Source organism: Ascaphus truei, chromosome 9 (genome assembly GCF_040206685.1).
Source record: "Ascaphus truei isolate aAscTru1 chromosome 9, aAscTru1.hap1, whole genome shotgun sequence".
In the NCBI taxonomy this organism is placed as follows: domain Eukaryota; kingdom Metazoa; phylum Chordata; class Amphibia; order Anura; family Ascaphidae; genus Ascaphus; species Ascaphus truei.
The window spans coordinates 60,267,812-60,287,682 of record NC_134491.1 but is presented as its reverse complement, the minus strand read 5'-3'; the positions used below and the strand labels follow the sequence as shown (position 1 = coordinate 60,287,682).

At 43.4% G+C, this 19,871-nt stretch overlaps 1 protein-coding gene across 7 annotated transcripts in view; it reads left to right on the top strand.

The window, feature by feature from the left end:
- Positions 1–19,871, top strand: part of EIF2D (eukaryotic translation initiation factor 2D) — an 81,095-nt gene that overhangs the window by 6,948 nt on the left and 54,276 nt on the right. For all 7 annotated transcript variants that reach the window (XM_075615173.1, XM_075615172.1, XM_075615174.1 and 4 more), the window contains exons 3-8: positions 897–1,087; positions 6,315–6,398; positions 7,511–7,601; positions 9,439–9,546; positions 9,745–10,010; positions 13,256–13,373. In XM_075615173.1, coding sequence (XP_075471288.1) covers positions 897–1,087; positions 6,315–6,398; positions 7,511–7,601; positions 9,439–9,546; positions 9,745–10,010; positions 13,256–13,373 — 858 coding nt within the window. The remainder of the gene's footprint in view (positions 1–896; positions 1,088–6,314; positions 6,399–7,510; positions 7,602–9,438; positions 9,547–9,744; positions 10,011–13,255; positions 13,374–19,871) is intronic.

Below are 19,871 nucleotides of genomic sequence, written 5' to 3'. Positions count from 1 at the left end.
TACAGCTGCTGACAAAAAAAAAATAATCAGAATACATTATCTCGCTGCTCAGGGCAGTGGTTCAGCCTTCGAGGAATGAAATCAGTGAGATTTGGAGGTTTTGGAACCACATTTTTTTTTAAATATTCTAGTTGGGTCAGTGCTGACGTTTATCAGTGATGTTCTGTTGAAATCAATGAGACGCTGATGCTAACGATGAGTGAGACTGACTCCAAATTCATGACACTCGCAGAAAATCAGAGAGCCGACAGGTCTGTTATAGTTAGAAGCAGGCAGTCAATGGCCATAAGTACTGTAAAAAGAGGCAGAAAACAATCTGGATTTGGTCTTTACTAGTGCCCACACTGACTGTTTTATTCTGCACTTCTGGGGTTATACAGTTAGTACACCCACTTTCCTGCTGTGGACTCACTGAAGCATTTTAAAGCAGAAGCCTATATAATTTTAACTTGTATAATGTTAGTATCTTACCCGCTGGGCATGTACTGCTCTTTTAGTGTTAAAAATAATGATTTTCTTAATCTCTGCCTTTACAGTTACCATTTTATCTCCGGAACGGGGCATCTGATTTTAAAAATATAAAGGGCAAGAAAATATATTTTAAAGTAAAAATAAAGGAGCGACCAGCCCAGACTGCTATATTCAGCCAATTAAAGTGCAAGGAGAGAATAACCATGTATTGGGTACAATCTACCCCTTTGGTCAGGTACATCACAAAGGTTAATTAATTTGCATTATAACACCATAAAACAAGTGTGTGCTGGTCACCCAAGTTCACAGTAAATAGTTGGCGTTGGTAGAGCCCAATGTGAGGCGTTTGAATAAATTCCCAGGATTAGGTTTTGATTACGCTGTATCCATACGATCACTGGCTTTGAACGATTTGTTTTAATCAGGAGGAAACTGCGAGCTGATATCAGCGCCGCATTCCCGCAGCTCACCGCGGAAAACCTGTCCGAGCTGATGCCTTCCAAAGAAGAGCTGAACGCGGTGAAAGTCTATGCCCACAAAGGAGACTCCGTGACGATTTACGTCCGCAACCGCAACCCGATCATGTTTGAGCTTGAGAGGAACCTATATCCAACAGGTGCTGTGTGTGAAGTCGCCGTTGTAGAAACCAGACACTATGGAAATATTGGTGGCAGATAGCAGACAGACATACACAATTTCAGCCAGCTCAACACTCAGACGCACAGCATTATATATCTATATATTTAATTGTGTTAATTGGAGTGCTACTGGGAAAAGGACCTCAAATATACAACAATAGACAAAGAAGCCCCAATCCAGTGTAAGAAATTATTTAGTACATGACTATATATTTTTTCTTTAAAGTATATGGGTCATTTAGTTCAATCCTTTGGCCAAAACATTTCGAACCTGCAGCCACGTCAAGGTAAACCCTATCGGTAGGTCCTACACAGCCAATATTATATTGTGCCCTTTGTATTTCCACAATGCATCTGATATCAGACACGCTATTAGAGAGGGTTGAGGTTCCTTACAATGCATCTGATCTCAGACACCCTATTAAAGAGGGTTGGGGTGCCTCAGAATTTCACATAGGTTCCTTAACCAAAAAAAGGTTGGAAACCACTGGCATAGAGGAAACAAAACAATAATATAGCCAGCAGCTTGGGGTGCGTTACAGGTATGCGGCGCAATTTGTCGCATTGGATTTGTATTGGGGCTTCTTTGTCTCTTGTTCGATAACAGACAAACATCAATTTTGACGGCAGATAAGAACCACTTGGCCTACCCAGTCTGCCCATTTTCCTACCTCCTGTAAGACCTCACACCCTATTTACTCTGGCTTTGTTTCGTATTTAGGATGGCCTCGTGTTTATCCCAAGCATGTTTGACGTCCCTAACATTTGGCTCGCCTTGTCTTTCCATTTTCCCCACATGTTACAGGCCGGGATTTGCTAAGCTACGACACTGGGTATCACACACCCCCCCTTCCCCCGACCCGGCCTCAACTGCGATTCAAGTCGATGGCATTTAATACCGGATCGGGGTAAATCCTGCCCAGTACAGTGCCCGTACTCTAGGGATGATATATGTATAAGCTCCCCTACCGTAAATCTCCTTTATATAGGGATGGTGCAACCTTGGATAAGTGAATGATATAGACCGCTATGTATTAAGGTGGGGCAGTTATGTGGCAAAACAATTGCACCAGATGTATACAAGAAAAATATCCTAATCATTTCAATGGGCATTGATACATTTGATACTGTATTTTAATTCCTGCCCATTTGCCTCAATACATAGACCTATGAGGGACAATGAGAAAAGGACCCTCTGTGGTGCCGAATGAGCTTAAGGCCCTGCGCTCTTCCCCACAATAATTAAACTGATTATACTAGGAGAGCGTGCAGGTCCTCTGTACCTCTCTTACCTTCTCCTTTGCGATGTCTTCCTGCAGTGTCCCTCATCATGGTGCCGCGATCACCAATGGTGTCGTGTTGCCATGACAACGGGACATCATGTGACACCGTGCCGTCATGTGGCATCCTGTTGTTATGACAACGGGACGTCACGTGATCTCCCGTTGTCATGGCGACGCCATATTACGTCGCAGCTCTATGATAAGGGACACTGCAGGAAGCCATCGCGAAGGAGAAGGTAAGAGTCCTCGCACCAGTTCCTGCACCAAACCCCACAATATTACTAGTCGGTCCCGCTCCCATGTGACATGTGCAGAGAGAGTATATAGCTATAGCTTCACCCCTGATTAACATGAAGCACTGAAACGTTGGATGTCTGATTGCATAATGTTATTGTAGTTTATAGTGTTCCCTATCGTTAAATAGCTATTTCCTACATTGGATTTACTTCACCTTAACCGAGGTTGATTGGGGCAGTAGGAACCCTGTATTTGTTTTCCTAAGTGTAACTGTTGTTACGGTATTGCTGAGCAGTGAGAGTATATTACACAGAGCGCAAAAGCAACAGCTCTATGGATTCACAGAAAACGGGGGAGTAAGGGAGTGATCAAACTAAACCATACTAAATGTGTAGATAATAATAATGCAATTGATAATGAAAGGTAGGTGCAGCTGTGAACTGAAGTGAATCAGAGAAAGTGAGGGGTACAGTGGTTAGTACACCAAAAGAAATTCACTTGAATGCACACTACCCAAAATTTAAAATTTAACCTTTATTAATCAATCCTTAAAACATATATTACCAATTTATAAATGTGATAACGTATAAAAATGAATTAAATTAATAAATAACTAGTGCAACTAGGCAGTCTCTGATATTTAAATGTATATTCTCAATGCTGGAAGATGGGAGACTGCAAGAGTGCAAACAGCCAGAGTGAGCAGAAAAGCTCACTACTTCATACTGTAGATCCACCTAATAGATAATAAACATCATGAGGGTTATTGGCATAAACTCTTAGACAGGACCTTAACTAATGCAGTGAGTCCCGCCTGGCCACTACCCTAATTTTTATATAGATGGCTAATCTAATGAATGGCTGACTAGTACTGTATTAAAACAACCCCATGAAGGGGGCTGACATCATCAAACACGCGTCCAACGCGCGTTTCCCTCCTACTACGGAGCTTCCTCAGGGACAATTTGTCCCTGAGGAAGCTCCGTAGTAGGAGGGAAACGCGCGTTGGACGCGTGTTTGATGATGTCAGCCCCCTTCATGGGGTTGTTTTAATACAGTACTAGTCAGCCATTCATTAGATTAGCCATCTATATAAAAATTAGGGTAGTGGCCAGGCGGGACTCACTGCATTAGTTAAGGTCCTGTCTAAGAGTTTATGCCAATAACCCTCATGATGTTTATTAGCTCTATGGATTAAAGCAAAAACATTTTTGCATTGACACTGTACACTGCTTTCTATATGAAGTGGCGTCAAACGTAGGAAACTGGTTATTAGAACGTCTTGCATTTTATGCTGAGTTTTCACCACCCTGAGGGGGAATTTGGTGTATCCTATTACAATGTATGTCCCATCGACACTTTAGATCACAAAATTGATAGAAAACTGTAGCAAAGTATTTTAAAGCTGCAGTCTGTGCTGATCATCATTACTGTATTACTTTAATATATCTCTCCTGTCTGTTCCAACGCAGTTTTTTCTTTTTAAAATCGGATGCTCTGTTCAGCAGTTTGAAATATGAGGTGTCTCGCAGGTTAAAATGGCGCTCTCCCCAGAGCCCAGTGCAGTCTACCGGTTACCATGGTAACACAGAAGTTAGAGATTAGAAAAATCCTTTTCAACGTGAAAAGAACATGTATTTTTTTTTTTTTTTTTAAAGAACAGGACATGCTTAGGGGGCCAGGTACTAACATGATATGCTATTGGTTTCTGAGTGCGTTGCTGCTTTATTATATTAAGGCTATGGGGCTTATTCTATATGTGCTGAACCTGCCAATTGGGGCGTTTTCGGCCTAAAATCCCCATTGATCGGCCGCTACAGAGGATATTGAATAAGCCCCTAAAGCAGGGGTTGCCAACTCCAGTCTTCAAGGTCCACCAACAGGTCGGTTTTAAGGATATCCCTGCTTCAACATAGGTGGCTCAGTCATTGACTGAATCACTGATTGAGCCACCTGTGCTGAAGCAGGGATATCTGGAAAACCTGACCTGTTGGTGGCCCTTGAGGACTGAAGTTGGCCGCCCCTGCCCTAAATGATGACGGTATTATGAGATCAATAGGTGTCATAAAACCATGTTACAATTATATCTCCCAGAGGCCAACTACAACACATTGCCAGTTATAGATTGCAGACCATGGGAAACCAGAGCTGACCGTCCGTTCACAATTCTATACGGCATTTCTGTTTATCTGCTTGCTATTCTTAGGAGCGAAACCACAAGACAGCATGAGAATTGAGCAATTCAGTGCTAACAGTGTACAGCAATGTACAACCACGTGAATTGTTCATTAGCAGTTTGCAGCACAGATCTTTTATTTATTATTAAACTCAACTGCTCCTCTATTCCGAGTCGTTTTTTATTTTTTATTTATGAGGCTGATGAGTAGGGGGGAGGGGGATCTCTTATCTGATTCTATCAGCTACACAACAAGGACAAGAAGGTAGCACTGGTATTATCAAAGGAAGACAGGTCCCTTATCTTTCAGGATAAGGTTGCTTTGTAAATCTGGCAGCAAAGGGATTAAAGGAGAGCTGCCCATGTGTGGATGTGAAGTCTGGCATACAGTTTAAGGCCGCAGCAATGCAAATGTGCAATCCTAAATATATATTTAGCTGTTATATACAGGAGGGAAGCATATTTCAGATATATAACATATATAAGCATATGTTTTTATATACATATGTCTCGTATATAATGTATACCCTTTTCACTTATGTAACTGTATTTGTAACCATGTATTATTTGTCATCTTCTCTCTGTGCCCAGGACATACTTGAAAACAAGAGGTAACTCTCAATGTATTACTTCCTGGTAAAACATTTTATAAATAAATAATTTCAGAGGGAGAGAATCGCTAGAACAAGAGCTCATGCTCTGAAGCTGGAGGGTGGCAGGATGAGGAGAAACGGCAGTAAGGGTGATGGATTCAACAGAGGTGGTAGAAGCTAGTAAGGGCAGTCAAAACTGCTAGAGACAGAGACGAGGGGATTCTACATTTGAAAGCAACTGAAGGCTATTAAAGCCGCAGTTCAGTCAATATCCTGCATGTGTGGTTTGTTTTTAATAAATCAGTTCTGTAGTAAGAAAAAATACTTTTAGCATTTTCTGTTTTTAAAAAAACAACTTTGAAAGACCAATTTTCTTGTATTCTATTTTAACAGCCATTTGCTAAGGCACTGCCCCTTCATGTCCTGTCACAAGCCCTGGCACACCCCTTTGTCAGCCCTGCCCTCCCTCTTGCACATGTCAGTGCAGGAGTGCTCATGAATATTCATGAGCTTCCACTGAGAGGCAGAAGAAAAACAGATCCCTTCACTGATTATGTCACCAAATTTCACCTATCAATACATGGAGAACGAATTGACCTGCAGCTATACAGTTCTTTAGGTAATTAGAGATTGCACACATGAAACTATTGAAGTAAAAAAATAAATTAAAAAAAAAAAAAAGACTGAACTGCAGCTTTAAGGGTGTGTGGTTTCCCAGCGGGTAAGAGAATGGCAGAATGGAGGGGTATTGGTTCAAATGGTTCTTATCTGCCGTCAGGTTCTACATGTTTCTAGTGGGGAGACAGATGGAAGAGGAGGCAGTGCCCTCCCCTCATATCTTCGAGTGGATGTTGTGTGATACAGGTTGTACAGAGTAGCCTGAAGGTCCCTTTAACTTGTCTTTGTGTCTACACAGTGTATACTTTGTGGTCCTATCCGGATATTCTCCCAGCTTTCACCACCTGGCCACCTGTGCTTGAGAAGCTGTCTGGTGGAGCAGGTAATAAATTCTGTTATTATTCGTCTTGCGGCCTGTTGATGTCAGCAAATACAACGCTTGGTAATACGGCCCAATGCCTTTCCTCTTATAAGAATATTATTTACAATTTTTTCTTATATTGCGCTGACAATATACTTAGCGCTCTACATAGAATAACACCCCCCGCCCCCTCCAGTAGAGTGTACAATGTCATTTTGGTGCCTGAGGCACAGGAAGATAAGGTGACACAACGCACCCACAGTCCTAATGAGGTGACACTGGGGACACAGTGTAATTACAAATAAGCTACCCCAGGCCCGTTTAAGCATAACGCTCAGACATCCCTTAAAGCTGATTCATTGAGCAATTGTCACAGTTTCAGAACTACAACTCCCAGCATCCTCTGCTGCTGATTATATTGCATTACTTAAAGACACTATAACTCTGTGGTTGGCAACTCCAGTCCCCAAGGGCCACAAACAGGTCAGGTTTTCAAACTATCCCTGCTTTAGCACAGGCAGCTCAGTCGAAGACTAAGCCACTGATTGAGCCACCTGTGCTGAAGCAGGGATATCCTGCAAACCTGACCTGTTGTTGGAAACCCCTTCTATAACAGCAAGCTTCGGGAAGTTGTGTGTGTGTATTTGCAAGGGTGCTCGCCCTATGCCCAGTAATGTTTTTAACCCTTTGGGTGCTCCATGATGTAGCATTTTCTACGGGAGAGCACGTTTTGTGGAGGACTCCTGTTCCGTGTGCCTCATCCATGACATTGCGATTACGTGATTGCACCGAGGATCAGTCACTCCCGGCACTCGCAGGGTTAATCGCACATGCCTTTTAGCTGACTCCAGATCACATGTGCGATAATGATACACCTGATTTTCTGCAACTTTGGTTCATAGATCAGCGAAAAGGCATCAATTACCCTGCTGTATCTCGTACATATGTCACTGCCATTAGTACTATTTGGTACTAGGAGGGGACTTCCCCTTTTAATAGTGTGTTTCACAAAGAGCAGCTTGAATGGAACAGGTGATCTGGAGTCAGGTTACATTCCCAGATAGGATGTCCTTGATAAGGTGTGTGTGTGTGTGTGTGCCCATGTGACCTTTCCCGTGCTATCTCTATTGCAGATCTGATGCTGCCCGGCGTAGTGGTGCCCTCTTCTGGTCTCCCTGAGGTACAGCGGCGCAGCCTGTGCACAGTCACCTTGGTGGGAAACAGGTAGCGCCCGTCGTGCTATTTTCTCTCTAGTTAAAGCACACTGTAAAGCCTTTCACTGCTGACATCCAGCCTTGGGGCTAGACAAGTATTGATGGGAACACCAATCCCTGCATTGTACTTGTATCCCCTGTGTTATTTTTCCTGTTCTCTAACCGCCACATACATTATTAGAGAGGTACATCCTTCCACTGGTAAAAACCAAGGTTAATGTGTGAGGAGTGAGGATCTGCAACCTTTTTTCCAAAGGGGCCAGATCAGAAAACATTTATGAGTAGAAGGAAAACTAGCTTATCGCAAGGTCATTTTAGATACAGTTAACGACTTTTAAAATTAATAGATCTCAACATTTTGCAAACGTTTGTAACATCTGTGCCATATATATTAACATGCCCTTAACTTCCAAGTAAGTTTCAATGTTAAAAACTGCATTTAGCTGCTTAAGCAGCAAGTATGCAATTTGGAGCCTGAGGCATGGGTGGCCAACTCCAGTCCTCAAGGGCCACCAACGGTCAGGTTTTCAGGGCCACTGATTGAGCCACCTGTGCTGAAGCAAGGATATCCTAAAAACCTGTTTGTGGCCCTTGAGGACTGTAGTTGTCCTCCACTGGTCTAAGAGCCACATCAAGACTTCTGAAGAGCCCTGCCCTACCTCCTTTTCGAAGCAAATATACATAAATTACAAACCAGTAAAACAACAATTTTTTTTACAAACCAGGAAACTACAGTACTACGTTTTTTTGAACAAACCAGAAGTACTATTTTTTTTTTTTTTTTTTGACAAACCCAGGGTACTACTTCCAACTACGTCCAATATCGGTCTCTTTCTTTTTTTTTTTTTTTTTTTAAAGGTTAAGGAATTTATTTTACAAGTATCCCTTCCTCTTTCTGTTTTTACAGTATAAATATGCTGTAAAATGAGATGCAACGAGCTGTGCCTTAATAGACACAATGCCACCGTATTTAAAGCGACAAATCTGGCAATAGTGAAAAAGATTTGTATTACCATGTATTTGAACCAGGCGGTCGTCCAGGGCTGAAACGCACAATTCTCAGCTCCGGGGACGTCCTGATTTTTCCAGATTTGTAGGTTGGGGCACACTTACTGGTTACATAGACGTGGTGACCCAATAGGAATCCCCAACATCATTGGTTGTGGTTTGGCAGCCATTTTGAATTCCCTAGAGGGAGCGGAGAATACCAGCACCTAAAAACGGTATGTACCTCAGTACCTAGGGTGTCAGCGGGGCTAAAAACAGTGTAGGTCAACTCCAGAGGACTCCCAGTTTTGAATACTATTATTTTTTTTTAAGAAAAACAGCAACCGGTATTGATGCTTTCATATATTTAAGATAAAAGCTCAGATCCACAAAAGGGGGCTAAGCTTTAGCACACATTTACTCCATGGGAGTAAATTGCATGCTAAAGCTGCGCACCCGTTTGTGGACAAACAAGACAAACAAGTGGACAAACAAGTGGTCTTGTTGTGGACAAACAAGAGGGAGCAGCCACGGTGCCTCGGGTGTAGAGGGAGCAGCCACGGTGCCTCGGGTGTAGAGGGAGCAGCCACGGTGCCTCGGGTGTAGAGGGAGCAGCCACGGTGCCTCGGGTGTAGAGGGAGCAGCAACGGTGCCTCGGGTGTAGAGGAAGCAGCCACGGTGCCTCGGGTGTAGAGGGAGCAGCCACGGTGCCTCGGGTGTAGAGGGAGCAGCCACGGTGCCTCGGGTGTAGAGGGAGCAGCCACGGTGCCTCGGGTGTAGAGGGAGCAGCCACGGTGCCTCGGGTGTAGAGGGAGCAGCCACGGTGCCTCGGGTGACGCTGTAATGTTTTGTTGGTCAAGGGCCCCCGTAGCTGTTGGAGTGGCCAATATGTCTACAGGAGAGATGCTGGCATCGGGAATGAAGGGAAAAGGTGTCGGCGTGTTGCACACGTACCGAGATCAGCTATGGTGAGTGAGCCGTGATACATCCTCTTCCAGGAGGCAATTCTTACCCAGAATGCCATTCTGATTGCTCCTCTTTTGTACCGTGCATTGGAATATGTCGACCCCTTTAAATAGATAATAGTAATAATGACACTTTTGCTGTAGAGTCTATGAGGGTAAGGATTTGCTTGAACCTTCAACATACAATTGTCATGGTCACAGGGCATTTGGTGAGAAGTCCTGCCCTCCAGCCATCGGCCCCCTGCTTCCGGATCCTGCATGGACATCGGATGGTGAGGGTCAGGAAACGTCCCAACACTCGTTGCCCGAGGCGCAGGCTCTGGAGGCAGGCATGGGGAGTTTCCACTTGTCGGAAGGGGACAGAGCAGCTCCGCAAGAGGCAGAGGGAAGTCCAGAGCACTCCGAGGCAGCGGAGGAGCAGGGGGAAGAGACGCAGGACACCGTCTCGTCCCAGAGAACACCGCAAGGTATCCTAATGTGCCCAGCTTCAGACAGGGAGAACCTGCTACTTAAAGCGCTGGTCTTTTATGTTGCTAATGCACTCACATACAGGAGACTTGATTTTTAAGCCTTAAAAGTTTGTTATAGTTTGCTCAAGAGCCGACACTTAGATACTGTGAAATAATAGTTGCTAATGGATGCCAAATAAAATCCCCAATTAAGGGAAGGTGCAACACAATAAGTGAAGGTTACGGGTACAAGAGAAAGATAAGCGCCTATTTGTGGATATGAACACACATGGGCTGGGTATAATCTAGGAAGGGGAATAATTGTCTCAATGGATATAGAGAGTAAACAGCACTCTATAAATGTAAACAGAATAATAGTGTGATGAAAATGTGGTGCAGCGGGAACAGAGAGGGACCCTAACCCCTCCAAAGTAATAATAACAACAAGAACAGTTCCCAGCACTCGATACGGTAATGGTCTGAAGATAAGCCAAAGGAGAATTTAATGTGAGCACACGAACAAGACACATACAAATACTGAGGCACAGGAATTGCACAACAAGGGGCTATTACTGCAGGTGAAAAAAAGAAGACACCTATGGGGAAAGCTCAGGGTAACCGGAGGACAAAAGGGAAGGGAGGGAAAAGGAAAACCAGGGAGGGAAGGAAGAGAACTTAGCAGATGTAGCTCACAATTTAGTGCTGTAGAGACGTCACTACAGCACAAAATCGTGAGCTACATCTGCTAAGTTCTGCGTAAGGCTTATACTGTACCAAGCTGGATCCTTGTTGGTATTTGAACTGATCTGTATGCACTTATCTGCACAATAGTGCTTACACTGGTTCTGGAATTGTTTAGACTGTGGTTTTGGGGATCTGTGTGGGAGCCTGGACTGTATACTCACCTGTACCACAGTATTAGTCAGTGTACCTGCTTCCATTTGTACCTTATTAGTTATGCTTGGGCTTATCCCCACATTACACCCCTTTTGTTGGTGGCATTAGTTCACTATTTGTGTTTTTAGGAGGCTACAATTTAGGGTGAGGGAAATACCTTTGATCCCACAGATTATTGGGAACAGGCCTGAAGGGGTTCACCAACTGAACATTGCCCCCCTCGTTTGCCTTAATTCCTGCTGTTCCCCCCCCTCCTTACCCTGAGCTTTCCCCATACTGTAGGTGTCTTCTTTTTTTCACCTGCAGTAATTGCTTCTTGTTGTGCAATTCCTGTGCCTCAGTATTTGTATGTGTCTTGTTGGTGTGCTCACATTAAATTCTCTTTTGGCTTATCTTCAGACCATTACCTTACCGAGTGCTGGGAACTGTTCTTGTTGTGAATAAATTATTGTAAATCAAACTCGACTTTTAATACATCAATTAAAGTAATGAACAAATAGTAGAGCAATAAGACTTAACTAATATTTAAAACTGATGTTGCCCAACAGCGATTCTGTGAAGAGGCTACTGGGTGAAGGGGATAATGGTGTATATAGGGTTAAAGTCCCAATTGCAGACTGAGTGAGCTTATGGATTCATTGATAATGGCAGGAAGATCCTGTGGTTGAAGGTATACTATGCAGAATCAAGCTGTAACTATGGGACCAATTAAAGTAAAAATATAAGTCCCTTAGTAGTTGGCAATGTTGAGCTGATCAGTGACTGTCCCCAAATATATGCAGGGGGGTAAATCGAAAGCTGCAGAGATACCAGCTAACACCTTATTCTGGCAATACACACCAGATAAATGTTGGGTGCTCCAGTGTATAGTGTGCCAGATTGTAGGTAGTAAGAGCATGAGGTGTGGAGGTGCACGCTGTTAAAGCAACAATACGGCCTAGGAATATAAAAGATGAACTGGTCCACAGCCACTACCAGGAAAGCAAACAGACAAACAAATAGAATTAAAGGCTCATATTGCTGCGAGTCATGCAAAACTTGTCCTTACAGGAACTCTTGCAAATCATTCTGGGATTCCAATCACACACAGGAATATCACACAACTGCAGGTGTGGTTTATCTCATGACATGTAAATGTGGCATGAGATACATAGGTAAAACTTTCAGACAACTGAGATGATGTGTAAGGGAACACGTCCACTCAGTCAAACAGGAACAAGACACACTGATAGTCAGACACATAAACCAATTTCACAGTGGCGACAGCAACTGTATGACATTTATTGGTAAAGAACTGGTCCCCACCTCAGCCAGACAGGGTAACTACAACAACAAAAACTACTGCAAAGGGAGGCACAGTGGCTATACAGACTGAAAACACGAAATCCACTAGGACTAAATGAAGGCTTTACATATAGACCATTTATCTAAGCCTCATTTCAACTGCTAAACATTGTATCCATCAGGTTATGTTTAAACATTGTAACTAAATAACAAATGTACAATTGTATATCAACGTGCCAAGCAGCACGAAAAACTATTGTATCAAATATTATCATATTATTTCTCTTTGTGAGTCCTTTTTAGCAACTTCTTATTTATTTTGTTTAAATATGCATTTGAACTTTTTCAACCTTTAGCTAATAGCCTGAATAGACTTCAAAAAGACCGCCAGAAATAGGTGTGTGATCACAGTCTGGCCATGGGAAAGGGGAGAGAGGGGCTCGCAATACCGTCGACGGGGGGGGGGGAGGGGGGGTTTAGGGCTGCTTAAAATGTTTGTCCTGGGCCCCACGATTTCTGTTGGCGGCCCTGCTCCTGGTCCCTGGTACAGGAAACGCAAGTAGAGGGGGCACCACTCTTGTTTCGATCAGGTTGGAGGCTCCATCAGAGTGGTCAGCTCAACCTGCCCCAAGAAAACTAGCAAGTGCCCATGACGTACGTTCCTGGTATGTCGTAAGGCAGGAGCAGGCAACTCCAGCCCTCAAGGATCACCAACAGGTCAGGTTTTCAGGATATCCCTCCTTCAGCACAGGTGACTCAGTCATCATGACTGAGCCACCTTTGCTGAAGAAGGGATATCCTGAAAACCTAACCTGTTGGTGGCCTTTGAGGACTGGAGTTGGCCGCCCCTGTTGTAACGGAATTGAAAACGCTAATAGGAAGAGATCTATGCACCGAGAGAAAGTCCATAGTTGGATACTAGCAGCATGGACACATCTGCAAGCAGGGAGTGAGGGATGCACGGTGCTATGATCACCCAGAGACTTCCTGCACTGAGGAAGACATTTAGTCTGACCCAGTATTATATTATATTCTTATGTCTGACTCTCGTCTTGTTTCTTCTTCTCTCTGGGGGGCTGTAGAAGCTATGGACAGCTTGCTGAGCCAGTGCTTTCTCCATGCGGTGAAATACAAGGTGAAGAAAGCAGACCTGCCCCTTCTCACAAGCAGCTTCTTGTGCAACCATCTCTTCTCCTGCTGGTCAGTTCTGTAATGAGGCTGCTGCTGGGGGGAAAGCACTACACATAATAACCTTCTGCAGCCCGAGAGGCCTGTAACACATTGCAGGGCAGGACAGGGGCACTTCCAGGAGGATTAGATCAAACCAACTTAAATGTAACAGAAAGGGACTTCCCAGCATTGAAATGGGAAAAAAAGCAAGACGAAATTGAATAAAAAAAATAAGTATTTAATGTAAGTCACCAAGTAGAAAGCTTAGACTTAACCCTTTTCAGTGCCCTATTGACTAGGTATGCCGTATCCGGGGGGGCAGAGACAAATGTTACAAGTGGCGCTGCTCACTAAAACTACTTATTTAAGGAAATTATAATAAAAATTGTGTCCTCAGGCCCATTTTAAACAGTTTTAAAGTGCATATATACACGTGCAAAACAGTGTGAGAATTATATTAAACAACCAACATGTGACATCCAGTGTAATTCAAGTCAAGTAGTGATAATTGGTGCATATGAAAACTGATAAAATAGTGAATAGATAAATAATTAGGCACTGGTTGCTGCTCAAACCCTCCCAAGAAATGTTCCAACAAATCTTCTAAAGCGTATTTTCTTTCACATCAGGGGAGAACAACTTGGTAACCAAGGATAAAAAGAAATAACGCTAAATATCTTATAGCATGTCTTATACCAGGCGTGTGCAAACGGGGGGGGTGACATTTTCTGGGTGTGCCGCGGCACTTAAAAAGGCCCTGCACTCTTCCCCACAACATTCAAATTAAATGCCGGTGGAGCACCCGAGGCCTCTGTATATACCTTTTCTTCGGTGGCTTCTAGCGATACGTCGCCATACCAACGTGGAGTCTAATGACGCCGTGGGGTCAAATGGCAACGCGATGTCACATGACACCGGAGAAAAGATAAGGGTGGGGAGGGGCGCACGAGCAAGTAGGGGGGAGAGCAGGCAGGGGGTCTCAGATTACAAAAAGTTTATGCAACCCTGTCTTATACAGCAGGGTTTCTGGAAGTTTCTGGTCTTACACAAACCTTCCCCAAATATAAAGACATCTCTAAAAGAGTAGCAGGTCAATCCAGTGCAGTCAGATGGATAAAGTACCTTGCCAAGAAGAAAGAAAGAGCGCACCATTACAAACGGTATATATAATCTTCTTTATAAAACGAAAATAGCTTAAAAATGCATACGTAGAAGATGTAAGTTTGTTGTCTCCCGGGTGCTCGGGTTCGGCACATTGCGGTTCGGGTAGACAGATTGTTGGGGGGGGCTGGGATTGACTCGGCGGTCTTGGTACATGTTGGCACCAATGACAAAGTTAGAGAAAGATGGAGGGTCCTAAAAAATGATTACAGGGATCTAGGCCAAACGCTTAAGGCAAGGACCTCCAAGGTAGTATTTTCTGAAATACTACCAGTGCCATGCGCTACCGCAAGGAGACAGTCAGAAATCAGGGACGTTAATGCATGGCTAAGAAAGTGGTGCAGGAAGGAGGGGTTTGGGTTTTTAGAGCACTGGGATTCCTTTTCTGAGAGGTGCCATCTATATTCTAGGGATGGATTGCACCTCAATGAAGAGGGATCTTCTGTGCTAGGGGGGAGAATGCTAAAAAGGTTGGAGGAGATTTTAAACTAGGATGGAGGGGGGAGAGGAATGAAACAGATAATGAACTCAATGGAATAGAGGCGGATACAAGGTGGTATGGAGGTAGAATGGGGGCAAGTGCAAGTTTGACAAGCAGCGAGACACCCATAGTAAATACAGATAATACTAGAAAACTTCTAAAGACTAAACAAAGTGGGCGCAGAATGGAAGGAGCAGATAAGATGATAGTACAGGCTGAAAAAAAACTTAAATGCATGCTTGCTAATGCAAGAAGCCTGACAGATAAAATGGGGAACTCATGACTGGGTAGTTAATTTAGAGGGTTATTCCCTTTTTCGAAAGGATCGAGCAAAGAGAAGGGGAGGTGGAGTATGTCTATATGTTAAACCAGATCTAAAACCTATTATAAGGGATGATGTCTATGAAGGGAATGATGAAATTGTTGAGACCTTGTGGATAGAAATTAGCAGTGGTGGTAAAAGTATAAAGAAAATGTTTGTGGGAATATGCTATAAACCACCAAATATCTGTGAGATTGAGGAAGCTGAAATACATTTGCAAATGGAGAAGGCATCAAAACTGGGTCATGTTTGCATAATGGGGGATTTTAATTATCCAGACATAGACTGGGGCAATGAGATTAGCGTTACAACAAAAGGAAACAGGTTTTTGGGGGTGCTTAAAGATAATTATATGACCCAAATTATTGAGGAACCAACCAGGAGAGGGGCAGTTCTGGATTTGGTCATATCAAACAATGTAGAAGTAATAACAAATATTCAAGTCCTGGAACATTTGGGTAACAGTGATCATAACATGGTCTCATTTGAAATAAATGATCAAAAAACAGATTACAGGCATACCCCACATTAACGTACGCAATGGGACTGTACTTGGGTTCAACAAAGACTTTAAACTTTAGAAAGGCAGACTTTAATAAACTGAGGTCTAATCTAGTAGTAATACAATGGGATGATGTTTTTGCAGGGAAAAATGTAGAAGATAAATGGGCAGTCTTTAAAACATTGTTAGAAAAGCACACTTATCAGTGTATACCCTAATAAGTATAAAAGAAATAAGTCAAAACCAATGTGGCTAAATAAACAGGTAGGGGAGGAAATGGACAGGAAGAGGAAGGCGTTTAGATTCTTTAAGTCAGAAGGGACAGAGACATCGTATCAGAATTATAAGGAATGTAACAAAAATTGCAAAGGGGCAATTAAATTAGCAAAAATGGATAATGAAAAAAGGATTGCAATAGAAAGTAAGGTCAACCCTAAAAAGTTCTTTAAGTACCTTAATAACAAAAAAATGAGAAAAGAAAATATAGGACCCTTTCAGTGTGAGATGGGTAGGCAGATTATTGGAGATAAGGAGAAAGCAGAGGTATTAAACAAATTCTATGCCTCTGTGTTTACCAGGGAAGAATCAAGTTCAATAGTAGCGCCACAGGAGGAAGCCACAACCTTCATATTAATGACCAATTGGTTAACTGAGGAAGAAGTTCATAAGCGACTTGAAAAAATTAAAGTAAATAAGGCACCTGGCCCCGATGGCATACATCCAAGAGTTCTCAAGGAGTTAAGCTCAGTAATAGCAAAACCATTATATTTAATATTCAAGGACTCCATTTCCACCGGCTCAGTACCACAAGATTGGCGTAAAGCAGATGTGGTGCCTATATTTAAAAAGGGAGCTAGATCACACCCGGGGAATTACAGACCTGGAAGCCTGACCTCAATAGTAGGGAAACTACTTGAAGGTTTAATACGGGATAATATTCATGAATACCTAATGGAAAACAAAATTATTAGTAATAGTCGGCATGGATAGATCTTGCCAAACAAACCTTATTTGTTTCTTTGAGGAGGTAAGTAGGAATTTAGACCAGGGTAATGCAGTTGATGTGGTCTACTTAGATTTTGCAAAGGCTTTTGATACGGTTTCACACAAGAGGTTGGTGTACAAAATAAAGAAAATTGGACTAATAATATATGCACCTGGATTGAAAACTGGTTAAAGGACAGACAACAGAGGGTTGTCATAAATTGAACTTTTTCAGGTTGGGCTAAAGTCGTGAGTGGAGTACCTCAAGGATCGGTACTGGGACCCCTGCTTTTTAACTTGTTTATTAATGACCTTGAGGTTGGGATCGAGAGCAAAGTCTCCATCTTTGCTGATGATACTAAATTGTGTAAGGTAATAGAATCAGAGCAGGATGTAATTTCTCTTCAGAAGGACTTGGAGAGACTGGAAACGTGGGCAGGTAAATGGCAAATGAGGTTTAATACAGATAAATGTAAGGTTATGTATTTGGGATGCAAGAATAAAAAGGCGACGTACAAATTAAATGCAGATATATTGGGGGAATCCTTGATGGAGAAGGATTTAGGAGTGCTTGTAGATAGCAGGCTTCGCAATAGTGCCCAATGTCATGCAGTAGCTGCAAAGGCAAATAAGAGCTTATCTTGCATCAAACGGGCAATGGATGGAAGGGAAGTAAACATAATTATGCCCCTTTACAAAGCATTAGTAAGGCCACACCTTGAATATGGAGTACAATTTTGGGCACCAATCCTAAGAAAAGACATTATGGAACTAGAGAGAGTGCAGAGAAGAGCCACCAAATTAATAAAGGGGATGGACATTCTAACTTATGAGGAGAGGCTAGCTAAATTAGATTTATTCACATTAGAAAAGAGGCGTCTAAGAGGGGATATGATAACTATATACAAATATATTGAAGGACAATACAAGAAGCTTTCAACAGAACTATTCATCCCACGGGCAGTACAAAGGACTCGGGCCATCCCTTAAGGTTGGAGGAAAGGAAATTTCACCAGCAACAAAGGAAAGGATTCTTTACAGTAAGGGCAGTTAAAATGTGGAATTCATTACCCATGGAGACTGTGATGGCAGATACAATAGATTTGTTCAAAAAAAGGTTGGACATTTTTTTAGATGGGAAAGGTATACAGGGATATACCAAATAAGTATACATGGGAAGGATGTTGATCCAGGGATTAATCCGATTGCCAATTCTTGGAGTCAGGAAGGAATTAATTTTTCCCCTTAATGGGGTTTGTTGTTTGCCTTCCTCTGGATCAATAAGTAAGTATAGATCTAGAATAAAGTATCGGTTGTCTAAATTTAGCATAGGTTGAACTTGATGGACGTACGTCTTTTTTCAACCTCATCTACTATGTAACTATGTAACTATGTAAGATCATTTAAGCATAAAATAACTTGGACAGTAAACTCGGTGGGATCCAAGGTAGCTCTCCCTCACCGCCTATCCTCTCTTGGATGCCGGCGTGTCGCAGACGAGTCCTCTCACTTGCGGGTTCCGGTTCCTGAATGTTCCCTCACTGTAGAGGAACACGTCTCTCTCCGCTTCTTGGAATCTGATGAGGATCACCCGGCGCGTTTCACCGCTTTACGGCTTCGTCAGGGAGATGCCTTTATATTTGGGGAAGATGCGAGTAAGACCAGTAACCCCCAGACCCCACACACCCCTTTTGTATAAGATATACTATACCATAATTTGCTTTATTTTTATTTTGGTTACCGAGTTGTGCTCCCCTGATGAGGAAGAAAATACACCGCACACCGACTCCGGGGTCTGATTACGTGACGCAGACGTGCCAGTGGTCTGGGGGCACTGTGGTGTTTAAAGAGATCTATTCTTGCCCTTTCCAACCCTTTTTTTTTTTTTTTTAAATCTGATGCTCTGTTCAGGAGATATATAAGCGTTTGGAATAATAAGTGTCTGGGAGATTCAAATGGCATTCTCCCCAGAGCCCAGTGCAACCTAAAGCTTGCCAATCAGATGTTAGACCAGGGGTGTGCGCCTCCCAGGGGGGCACAAGATTTTCCAGAGGGGGCACGGTGGTTACAGAGGCCCCACGCTCTTCCCCGAAGACATTTAAATGAAATGCTGGGGGATTGCATGAGGCCTCTGCAACATCTCTTAACTTGTCTTCGGCGACGCGGTGTCACGTGACGTCATTTGACGCCAAAGACAAGGTAAGGAGGGGGGGCGCAGGGGGAAAGTTTGCGCATCCCTGCGTTAGACATTAGGAAAATCACACTATAAAAAAGAGCAGGACTTGCCCAGGGGTAAGGTACTAATATTATGTGAGTTAAACTGATATCGGCTTCTGGGGGGACTCCTGCTTCAATTAATTTGCTCTTCATTGTAATTCTTCACTAGGGCCGAGAAATAAGTTGATTTTCATTTGAGTAAACCCCCTAACCTATGTGAGGTATGCGTCTTTCTACCAGAATGTTTCTTTTTACCATAACACATTTGTTAGGCAGTCTCAGCGATCATAATGATGGCGGTAGGTGTGTATAGTATACTACTGCGTAAAGCCCCCTTTAGCTCGGGCCTACGGCAGGCTCATCTGCTGGCCTGTAAGGCCCTTTCATTCACCCACTGCTGTCCCTCTGGCCTGGGCCCCCCTTTTGCGGACCTCTGGCAGGCCCTCCCACGTACCTCTGTGAGCTGTACTCCCAGCCCCAGGCCAATTACCTCCATATGACCCCTCCCTCACCTGGCCCATGACTTATGTCCCTATACCCCACCCCTGTCCCCAAGCCCATTACCTCCTTTTCCCCCTTTCCCCAAGTCCATTACCTCCTTATACCTCCTTCCCCAAGCCCATTACCTCCTTATACCCCCATTACCTCCTTATCCCCCCCTCCCCAAGCCCAATACCTCCTTCTTATCCCCCTCTCAGACCCATTACCTCCTTATACCCCCCAAGCTCATTACCTCCTTATACCCCCTCCCCAAGCCCATTACCTAATTTTCCCCCCCTCCCCAAGCCCAATACCTCCTTATCCCCCTCTCCAGACCCATTACCTCCTTATACCCCCCAAGCTCATTACCTCCTTATACCC